The sequence below is a fragment of the Microtus oregoni genome, unplaced genomic scaffold, assembly GCF_018167655.1.
Source record: "Microtus oregoni isolate MIOR12 unplaced genomic scaffold, Mior012 000048F_ref0000485, whole genome shotgun sequence".
Classification (NCBI taxonomy): Eukaryota; Metazoa; Chordata; class Mammalia; order Rodentia; family Cricetidae; genus Microtus; species Microtus oregoni.
Window position 1 is genome coordinate 18930102 of NW_024543222.1, and position 11932 is coordinate 18942033.

General features: G+C 40.7%; 1 protein-coding gene across 1 annotated transcript; it reads right to left on the minus strand.

Annotated features, from left to right (window-relative positions):
- Window positions 1-610: 610 nt before the first annotated feature.
- Window positions 611-5656, minus strand: LOC121436040 (leucine-rich repeat-containing protein 37A-like; the record flags this gene model as incomplete). Its single annotated transcript, XM_041635612.1, has 4 exons — window positions 611-863; window positions 1665-2776; window positions 3218-3574; window positions 5538-5656. Coding segments are annotated over 4 exons (1774 nt in total), but the record flags the coding sequence as incomplete, so codon positions are not given.
- Window positions 5657-11932: the final 6276 nt, after the last annotated feature.

Genomic DNA, 11932 nt, shown 5'->3' on the forward strand with positions numbered 1-11932 from the left:
TATTTAATCTGTTTTTTTTTAAGATAGCATTTCATATATCCCTGGCCTGAATTCACTACATTGCTGAGAACGACTGTGAACTATGGATCATCCTGCTTCTGTTTCCTAAGAGCAAGGACTACAGAAGTACACAAACATCTTTCTCTGATGCTATTTTAATAAGTACTGATTTCTATCACCCTCATAGTAGAATTGATGGAATGCGTCATTTCTCTTCTTTGAATACCACTGTTATCTACTGTAGGCAAAATACTGGGCATGCTTACTCTACTCACAGAGTATCATCTAAATTGGCAGAAAAAATAGTGAAAATGTGAATAAATTCCAGCACAGTGGTGAACAGTATACACCACTAAAGAGCAATATAGGACTTTACAGAGATTTCCCTGGAGGTCACAACCACATTAGGTGTGGAGGTGCTGCCTGTACAGGGGCCAGAGGACATCCTCCCGGAGGTCATGAACTGACCCCATGCTGATTTCTGCCATCTAGCCTCAAAATTCCACCATCCTCACGGACAGAGAACTCTCCACTGCTCCCACAGCCTCTCACGGCAACACCACCAGTCTGACACCAAATCAGAACGTTACATAATGACCTGACATTGAGGAGCCCGACTTCACAGAGTACCTGTGGACACTCGGGGGCATTATTTGTAGACAGAGAGGGTCAGTGGCTCAGGTTTTCAGTTCGCGGCCTCTAAACCTATGACACAGACCGGGCACATGCTGGACACAGGAATGTATTGTTGTCCTTACCTCAACGAGACAGAAAATGATAATCAACACTGTCACTACTACAGTTACAGATATTGCCAAGATGACTTTGTTGTTGTAGCTGTATCCCGGAACTTCTTTTGTGCGCTGGAATATATGAAATAAATGAATGGACATTTGTGTGGCTATTAAATAATAATAAAATTAAAAGAATGACAGAAAGTGAAGGCTAATTGCTTAAAATTCCTTCTTGGGCTTGTGAATGGTAACATATATATAACCTAGCAATCGGGAAGTTAAGATAGGAGGACTGCCATAAGTTCAAGGACAACCTAGAACACCAGGTAAGTTCTAGGATATCCTGGATTATACAAAAAGACTTTGACTCAATAAAACTAAGAGCTGGGCTTGGTGAGGCTCTTAATCCCAGCACTCTGGAGACAGAAGCAAGTGAATCTCTGAAAGTTCAAGGCCAGCCTGGTCTACACAGCAATTTCTAGGCTAGATATAACTACATAGTGAGACCCTTTCTCAAACAAAACAAAACAGAATGCCCCAATAGCACAATAAACAAAAGCAAGACTATGGGCTACAGTATATAGTTTAGTGATCAAGTCCTTGTATATTATGTATACAAGGTCCTGAATTTAATCCCCAACACTATAAAACAAAATGACAATATGAAAAAAATAATAAAAGTTTTCTACATTAGTAGCTTGCAGATTTTAAAAGAACATACCAAATTAAATGTGCTACCTATCTAACACAATTTTTATGTTTTGAGTTTTAGGTTGCCTTCTGTCAATAAATTTAGAACCATAGTGAGAACCACTGTCTTGGCTGGGCTAGTGTTATGTGGACAATACAAGATCTGGAATAGAAGCCTCCAGTCTTTCTGCTTAAATGACTGAGAGGGTACAGGGGACTCAGTTCCAACATTGTCCTCACCTGACTTGGTTCCAGACCCTTCTGTCCACCTTGGGTTTCTGGGCTCTCATTGATGTAGTTCTCAGTTTTCCACTGGTCCGTATCCCAGTCGGCCCTGGACAACTTGAATTCTTGTTGCTCACTGAGAAGCTTCATCAGGAGGCCGGTTCTGGAGATGAGCTTGGCACAGGACAGTTGCACACTGGGATCAGAGCAATCCATCTTCAAAGTCCTGATAACGTGAGAAATAAGCCTTCTCACGTTGTTGTTGGGGATGAGGGGCCGCAGCTGCTGGTTTAGCTGAGATTCAAAGCGTTTACCTGGTGACATCAGCAACGAGTAAGCAAATTCATGGGAGTCAGGCCCCAAGATGAAGTCTAACTGTGGCTTGCTGGCTTGCTGAAGAGTTGTAATTGAACCAGATGCAGGCACATTAGACTCTACAATAGGATTCTCAGAGGGTATAATTTCTGATGCAGCTTCTTCAGGCACAGTGATGTCTGTTGGAATTAAATCGGAGGTAAGCACATGAGACTCTACAATAGGATTCTCAGAGGGTATAATTTCTGATGCAGTTTCTTCAGGCACAGTGATATCTGTTGGAATCAAATCGTATGTAGGCCCAAAAGACTCTACAGCAGTCATTTCAGGGAATATATTTTCTGATATAGGTTCTTCAGACATAGGGGTGGTTGGTTCAAAGATGTGTTCTTCAATATTATCAATATCAGATGCAGCCAGAGGTTTTTTGGAAGGAGGTCCTAAGGCAGCATCTAATTCTGAAAAAGGCTTTTCTGCATAACTCAGGTCTCCTAAAGATGAAAAGACCCCTCCTGCAGGGGAATTTACCAGGCTCCTCACTGCAGAGGATGCTGGACTCTTTGCAATCAACCGGAAATGATACTTTTTCTTCCTAAGGTTTCTATGTGTCTTTTCAGACAGTAAACTAGGGTTAGACCCCTTCGTTCTTTTCACATTTAAATTTGCACTTTCTAAAACTAAAATGGTGTAAGACAAGTCTTTTCGTCTGTCTATGAACTCAGGCAGCGATTTTGTAGTGAGAGTCTTGTCCACCAGCGACTGTTCTGGGGAAGAAGACACTGCCTCCCCATGCTCCTTTGGGAGCAAGGGCTCTGGGTGGAAGGAATTTCTCACTAATTTTCTGATCTTCTGAACAATACTGAGTTGCTGCTACTCCACTGTGGGTGGGCTCCCGAGCTGTCCGTCTTTGGCAATACTCTCCACAGGCGTCTGGACACTCTGCTTATCCCACAGGCTCTTGTCACTCACTCCCTTAAAGTGCCTTTTCTGTATGCTTCCTGTCCTCTTGAGCACTCTGTTCAGGCTGTGGAGTCTTTTCTCTGCCTTCTCAATCTCTGCAAGACTGTTTTCCTCTGCCTGGGCAGGTGTCCAACTCTTTCCAAATATTTGTCACTTAAATTTTTTACCTGAATTATTAGACTTCTCCTTATGTAGTATAGTTTTCTCTTCCTTTTTAACCTCATCAATTTCTTCATCTAATAACTTTTCCAGAAAATAAAGTTTATTCAATTTATTTTTGTTAGTGAAGTTACCAGATTCAGATTCATTTGTAGGAAAAAGACTTTGTGTATCATTCTGCAAAGATCCCAAGGAACTCTCTGAATCTTGGTCATGAGAAAACAGCAGTTTAATGTATGGTAACATTGTTGATACTACATCTTCCAGATTTCCCTCAGAGAAATATGGCAGTATGTAATTCAGGGCACTCATAACATCATTTTCATCATTAAAGTTGATATCCTCTTCCATGGAGCTGGAGTACTTGGCATTTTCTTGGTCTGAATAGCCTGTCTCTGGTTCAATAATGAGTTCAGTGCTGTTATTCTCCTTCCGGGTCTGCAACACCTTCATGAATGCCCCTTCTGGGTTCCCTATAGATGCTTCCTCAACTGTCAGAGATGGAGAGATTGTTTTTAGTCAGAGAATACTTTTACCCCTTTCTCAGCTCATAGTCACACACTGTAGTCAAATAAATTATGGGCCAGCAAATACTGGTATGCCGTGTGTGTGTGTGTGTGTGCGTGTGTGTGTGTGTGTGTGTGTGAAAACACACTAAACTAAATTCTGTGAAATGGGAGCAACCGAAAGAAAGAGTGTCATTGGCAAAGTAGGAACCTCCTGGGAACATTCCACAGTGTGCACACAGGAAGTCTATTCAAGACAGCCAGTGGACCAGTAGAGAGAGACCCAGAGCCAGAAGACAAAGCCAGCTTTTCTTCTCTGCATGGCTGACTGAACCTCCTCAGGCTTCTACATCTACACCATCTGCCTCAGATTCGAGAGGCCCACTAGGTTTCCTCTCTCCATCGTTTCAATGTGCCCTCTGTTGATACAACCTCAGCTAACTATGGTGATGGACAACCTTTGAGGGGAGTGAGGCCAGAAATGCTAAAGCAGGCACCTCTCATTCACATCTGGATGTGTGTCCTTCTCCACCTACCCGCCCAATTTCTTCCCATAGGCTCTGTTGGCATGTATTCCAGCTCCTGAAACAGGAGCATCCTCTCTGTGCATCTTTCTGGTTCTTGCCTGAGTGAAGGGGGTTATGAGGTGTAGGTGAAGACATGTTTAATGTACTGGGTTTTATTCTTATGTAAAATCAATTTATAGAATAGCAATTTCTAGATAAACATTACTCGAACTCATAAAATGCACAAGGTCAGAGCTACTCTTGTCTGAAGCCTGTTCTCACTTCATTTCTCATTCTTCCAGGTCCACATGGGAACAATACAAGGCTTCTGGTAGTAGGAAGGTCAAGTGAGTCACTGTGTAGCTGTGTTTCTTTCCCAGGAGAATTGAGAGGATTTGAGGTGGTAGTGAGGGCCTGAAGGAGTGGTGAAAAGAAAAATGTGTGCCTATGGACTGCTCAGAATTAGGAAGTGATAACTCAAGCAAGAGGCAACAGCAGTTGACACTTCTGATGTGTAAAATAAGAGAAATGCTTATTTGCCATTTCTGTGGAAAAAAGAGAATGTAATTGGTTTCTTAAATAAAAATAAATGACATTTATATAGACAGTCAAATGCCACTTCTATTTCTCTTCTCCAGATCAAGGCTAAAGACTTGCATTTAAACTATTTAGGCAAGAAAACGGTCATATTTTGGATGAAGTTATTGCTAATAAACCTAATACATAGAAAATATTTTAGTGCTAAGCACAAGCTATACTATCAAGCTGTATCGCTGTCCCCTTTTAAAATATTTTTTTTTTAAAAAAAAGTGAGCTAGGTTTTCACTAAATTGCCTAGACTGGCCTTGAACTTGGATCATCTTGCTTCAGCCTCCTGAGTAGCTGGGATTATTGCCATGTGCCGAGATATTCAGTTTAGAAAAACACTTAAAATTACATGAAAGATTTGGCGGTAGAAAAGCCTGAGGTTCAAAACAGTAGGGAGGTGGTCGGTGTGGGCATGGAAGAGCTCCCGGCTCCAGCAGCACAGTGAGGCAGCACTCACTGCTCTCAGATTCCAAATAAAAAGGCATCACTTACAAAATTAAGAAAAGAAACCAAACAAAATCTGTCTAGAGATATCAAAAGTAGGAGATCACTTGAGACCTAATGTACAAAAAGCCAGCTTACAGACTGAAGTGTACTATATGCAAAAGTAATTATTGGAAGCAGGATACCAGGCAGACAGCATAGTGAAGAGTTTGTGGTCATCTATGTTATCTCTCTCCCATTTTACCCCTTTCTTTTGCTCTTTCTGCATATGGAACAGTTCTATTATCTAATCATGCAATAATAGCTGAGAATCCAACTTTCAGCAAAAGAGAAGGTGTGGATGAGCCTTTTTCATAACTAGTTAAAAAGTAAGACATAAAATTAAAACATTCATCAGGTAAGAGACTCACGACAATGTGTTGTGTTTGTCAGACATCCAGTATGGCAATGCAGTTTGACTGTCTTGCAGACAACCTCAATATCAGTTTTATATTTGCAGAGGCAGCAGGCCATATGTCTAGGTAAGATTCTGTAAATAGAAAAACAGAGAATTGGTTTACTGGAAAAGCCTTACTGAGGTACAGAAGAGGCAGGCCAAGGCTACCACAGGGTCGCAGAGGACAGAGTTCTTGAGGCATGTTCAGTTGGGTGGGGACTCAATGGCAAATTGCTGCTCTCTGATACTGAAAGTAATCATGGAGGAGGACAGAGGTGTTCAACAGAAGAGCAAGTGTTGTGTGTGTGTGTGTGTGTGTGTGTGTGTGCCTTTAACAAAAGTGACAGGAACCGAACCAGGTGACACGCCTAAAACAGGAGACAAAAACAGAACTAGGAGATGTTGATAGTAGAAGCAACTCCCCTCAACTCAAGTCTCACTCTGGGTTGGTCATGCACAGGGCCTGAGCAAGCATCCAACCTAGGGATGCTTTTCTCTATTCCTACTATTAGATTAGAATAGATTATGTGAGGCCTAAAATAGCCCACTTTAACCCATACTTTATGGTTAAATGGCAACATGGATCACATTGACCAAATCTGGATTATTTTTGTGTTCCAATGAATAAGGGCCATGGTGCAGTTCTTTGGCATGGTGTTTGTGTAGCGGTGCAAGGCCCTGGATTTGATCTATGTGTGCATGTGTGTGTGTGTTTGTGTGTGTGTGTGTGCATATACATACACACACATTGATAGACACAAAGAGAAAGCAAGAAAAAAGGAGGAATAATAAATTATAATGAAATACAATAAATACAATATAATGTAAAGACAATCTGAATTCCTAATGATACTCAAAAAGAAAAGCAGGGTAGGCCTTCGAGAAAACACTAGTTAACTGATGTTGAAAAGATTTTGTAACTACCAAGTAATAATTAATTGCAACAAGGTTATCAAAAACAGCCATGTAAAAGAAGTTTGAGAATAGGATCTTTAAGGTCTCAACAATTCCATAGGTTCATCCTTTCTCCTTCTCACCTCTTCTCCTTTCTCCTCCTGTGTTTGTTTTTTGAGACAAGGTCTCTTTATGTAGCATTGACTGTCCTGAAACTTGTTATATAAACCTTTTGGGCCTCAAACTCATGGAGATCCATGAGCTTCTACCTCCTAAGTGCCACCATCAGCCACTGGATATTCTCAAATTACAGTATATAAAAATAATAATTTGAAGATCTTCAACATTTTACTTTACATGTGATCAAACTCAGCATGAAAGGTCACTTAAAGTCCCATTCAAGAAAGCAGTACAGATATTTAACCTGATTACTGATGAGGAAACAGACAAATCCAGCCTGGAATGTCAATTCATGGCTCATGAAAAAGTAGTGAAATGTCTTTGATAAAAACCAAAAACATGACAGTTAACGCCTGCCATATATTGATCTTGAATCAAAACAAAAAGATGTAAAGAGTAATATCGACTTCTGGCCAAAATAGAGTGAATGGATTTAACCTCCCTCACTCAAAACCAAGAAAACAAATATTCAAAACCAAATCAAACCAAACCAGGGTGCTATTTTGTTTCTGTTTTTTTTGGGGGGGGTCAGGGGGAACAAGCAAAGACAGCTTTATTTAATGTGGCTACACTTGTGACAACAAACACCAAAAGAGCCTTGTGATCACAAGTCCATCTTCAAGGGCTGACATAGCTTTGGATCTAGGTGGGGGAGGGGCAGGGCTATGCATAATTCTAGCAATCCTGATCAACGAGTGGTCTGATTGATCACTGTTTCAATTCTGATACTTCAGGGTAGTCCTTAAGAAGTTATTACCATTGTCATGGCCTGAAGAGAAAGATCTAGTCCTCATTCAATGATTTCTGTGTGTGTCCCTACTACAGTGAAGAACCGTTCCACTTGGAAGTAGTCTTGAAGTAGTACGTGTGAACTGTCTTGAGGACTACTGTCCAGTAGGATGACTGCTAACCTTGCACGAGTCAAGGGTCAGAAGACTCACACTCTGTGTCCCCTCAAGTCTACAGTGACAAAATGCAGTGATCATGGACTAAAATCTCTGAAACTGGGAATTCAAGAAAGTTTTTCCATTTAGTTGTCTTTCTTGGGTATTTTGCCACAGCGGTGAAAAGATGACTATAGGGGCTGGAGAGATGGCTCAGTGGTTAGGAGCACTGCCTGCTCTTCCAAAAGTCCCGAGTTCAGTTCCCAGCAACCACATGGTGGCTCATAGCCATCTGTAAAGAGATCTGGTGCCCTCTTCTGGCCTGAGGCACACATGTAGACAGAATACTGAGAATACTGTATACATAATAAATAAATGAATCTAAAAAAAAAAAAGCTGACTATATACTAACTTACTGCCCTGGAAGACATTCTGTGTTGCCAGGAAGGAACACAAAGTAACAAACGGTAGACAATTTGATGACAGAAATGGAGTTGAGAAATCAAGAAAATCAAAGTGACTATAGTTGATGGGACAGAGTATCATAAGGTAAGAGGCACACTAAGAAAAAGAGAACCATGAAGCCAGATAGCTCATGTATTCAGCAAAGTGCTAAATACTGTGTGTGAAGAAACTACTGACAGATGGGGGGGGGGAACCTGCCAATTGAGTATAAAGAATAATAATTTAGTTCGTAGGTGGTTAGGAATCTTGTCTGTTCACACATGCAAATAACAGATGGCCACAGGGCACTCACACATGCCAGGCAGGAGAACTAATGGCCGATGGCCACAAGGCACTTAGAACATATATTAGGAGTTATAAATCAGAAGTTGTAAAGGCTACTTTATATTACCCTCTCACAAACCTTCACTGATAGATTCAAAATGGTGAAATCCTTTTGAGTAACAATAGCCATACCTGGGAACACATAGGAATATCAACATCTACGATATACCCAAAATGAAATTTACTACAATGTTTGGAGTAAGAAACTTGCCATGCAAAAAAAGCAAGAAAAGTGCACATCTGTAACCCCAGCATTCTGGAGTCAAGGGCAGTGATCGCTGTGAATTTGAAGCCAGCCTGGTCTTTACAGCAAGTTTGAAGACAGCCAGGGCTACATGGTCTCACTGATATTTTGATCAGACTCTGACAATCCTGGTACTAACAATAAAGTTTACCTTGAATCAGAGGGTGGAGCTAGCTACTACTAGCTGACCAGAATTACCCATAGAAGTTTTGAAGGACCCAGGACATATAGAGAGAGACCCATGAATTATTAGCAGGGGCTTAATAAGAAAAGAGGGGCTTAGAAAGATTCACAGGCCCTTTTTGGATGGAGGAAGGAAAGAGAGAGGAGTCCAATGGTTGTTTCCCCCACTGTTTCTCTGATCAATCCAGTTTTTACCCTGATACCTGATCCCGAGACAGTTGCTGGCTGTCATTCAGTCAGTTCTGTGCCCTCACTTCCTGCCAAGCAGGTTTCTCCTGCACATCCCCCTCCCCCGTGTCCATTTTTCAGGTGGCTCACTCCCTCTCCCTGAAGCTTGTGGGCCTTCCCTGGACCAGCCTGCTTGCCTTGACACCTGCCTGCACCTGCTAGTCTTCTACTGCTGCTGCCACTGCTGCACACCCTCAGCCCCTGGGGATATGCAAGAAGCTGCAAGTGCTCTCGACCCAGATCGTGCAGTGCAGCGGCATCCCGCTGCCACTCCAGTGGGCACACGGTACTAGCCTGGCTACCTAGGTACCCCGAGGCACTCCCCACAGTCAAACACTGCTGCTGTAGAAAAACTGAGAAGTCAGCAGATCTGGTGAGACACCCAGGAATTCTTTAGGAGGAAATGAAATTTTATTCAAAAGTCTTTAAAGAAAATTTCAAAATAAAGTCTTTCTTACGTTAAGAATGGGGAACAGTATTATGATACAGAGAGTTAGGACACTGTATGGTTTGAAAATGAAAAAAATTAAATGAAGGCATAATCAGCTTAGCTGGGATTGACATGTTAATTGTAATTATCACTTTGGTAATTCATGCTATATACTTTAAAAAGTAGTTTGATATTGGTTCCAAGTATAAAAAAAATTGACTGATAAAATACAATCCTTAGAAAGATCTACGAATGAAACTAAGACAAATATTCACACACAGACAGAGGAATTTAGAACAGAACCTACCACATTGAATTATGAAACTGAAGAGGAACAGCCCAAGGCTATTAGAAAACCAATATCCAGTTATCATACAAGAACAAGTACCAGATGACAGGCAGCCCCAAGGCTATCAGAAGTTAAATGGATCCTGTAGAAATGTTAGATTTGAAAAGATTTAAAGAAGCAGTTGTTTCATATGGTATGCATTCACACTCTGTGAAACAAATGTTAAATTCATAGAGAACTCAGAACAGAAATACCCCCACAAGACTGAAAAGCTTTAGCTACAGCAATCTTAGAAGGTAGTTCTCAGTTACAATGAAAAATAAGGGGGAGAAAGGAAGCTAGGATCACAGAACAATGAAGTAGGGCCAGAGGTATGGAAATTTCCCAAGACCAGCTTCTCAATGAAGGTGAGCATGCTGATTTGCAAAGACAGTTTAGATTTGATGATCACATCTTGGCCATATGTTGTACAGCAACTTTGGATGCTTGGGACAGGGATGAAGAATCAGGAAAGAGGACTGATTCATTACTAAAATTATACAAGGTTCCAAAAACCCTTCACTGATTTTTTTAAAACAAAGATTGACTTTAGCTGTGCATAAAATGTTATCGGACTAAGAAGCTAGACAAATATAAGTTGAATCTTTGGCTTTTAAAAATGATAATTCAGAATGAAAAAGGATGATTAGGCCTTTAAAGGCAAGATCAGACCCTACAGATGAATGGATCTGAAATATAGTTGATATTGGATCTCACACTTATGATGATACTTGGATAGAAGAAGTGATTTCTAAAAATTTTAAGAAAGTTCAAAAGGTCAGATGTTTTAATGTGGTAAATAAGATCATCTGAAAAGGCAAGGCATTCCTAGAAACAATGCTTTTTCAAGAGATGATTCAAACAGAAGACCTGACCTTCTGAAATATGCAGAAGGTACAGCAAAGGCCAACATTGGACCAATGAATGCAGATCAACAAGTGACAGACAAGATAATCCTTTGCCATTGGGAAACACCTTAGGGGCCTCTTACAGGCGCCAATCTCAAATTTATTTCAAACATTCCCTGTCAGTATTGGTGAAACTCATCCACAGAGCAATTAAAAAACTTAATGCTTCTTTAAATGTTCAAAGAACAAAGCTAAAAATACAAGTGAATGACATTGTAATTATAGACATAGGTTTGGATGTAACAATAATTTCTCCAACATCTTGGCATCCAGAATGGCTTCTTCAGAAGGTAAATATTCAGTTTCCAGGTGTTGGAACTTTACCTCTGGTAAAAGAATTTAAAAAAAAGAACAAGGTGGGTCAAATGTATAGGGCCAGTAGGATAGGTAGGGAAATTAAAGGCATATGTGACCAATAGCAATGAATTTATGGGGGTATGACTTGTTACAACAATGGTAAACCCAGATTAGCATTCCTCAATCTCAGAAACAAACCATAAAATAAAGAATGCCTCTGAGAGAAATATAAAAAAAGATATTATCAAGAAGAGTCACTGACTGTTCAGATTGTGCATAAGCAAGACACAACAGCTGCTGGTCTTTCAAAGTTACCAACTTCCCTACATTTAAAATGATTAACTGAAAATCCCATCTGGGTGGAACCTTTAACATAAGAAAAATTACAGACATTAGAACAGCTGGTACAGGAGCAGCCAAATGATCAACATACTGAAGAAGCAATCAGTCCTTGGCAGGTCGCAGAATTATACAGTGAGAGTTCAGAGGTCAACCCACCAGATGCACATCTGATGGAGATAACCTTATTTTGTAAGGTGATAAGGAATGCTACCTTTTGAATGTATTAACTGTCCTCCTTGCAGATTTCTTGTGTGAAGCCATAGTTCTTTGTAACATGAGGGCCTGCTTTGTTGAGGTTTCTGTCCTACCCAGTTCCCACACCCAGTAAATCCCAAAGAAAATCACACCGAGGTCTCCATAAATTATAAACTGATTGACCCATTAGCTCAGGCTTCTTGTAACTCTTATAACTTATATTAACCCATTATTCTTATCTAAGTTAGCCACATGGCTAAGTATCTTTTTCAGCAGGGCAGGTTACATCCTGCTTCTTCAGTGTCTGGAGAGGACTGGGGAGGAATGGGCTTCCTTCTTCTCAGAATACTCCTCATTGCCCCACCTCTACTTCCTGTCTGGTTGTCCCGCCTATACTTCCTGCCTGGCTACTGCCCAATCAGCGTTTATTTAAAACATAAGTGACAGAATATAGAATTGTCCCACAC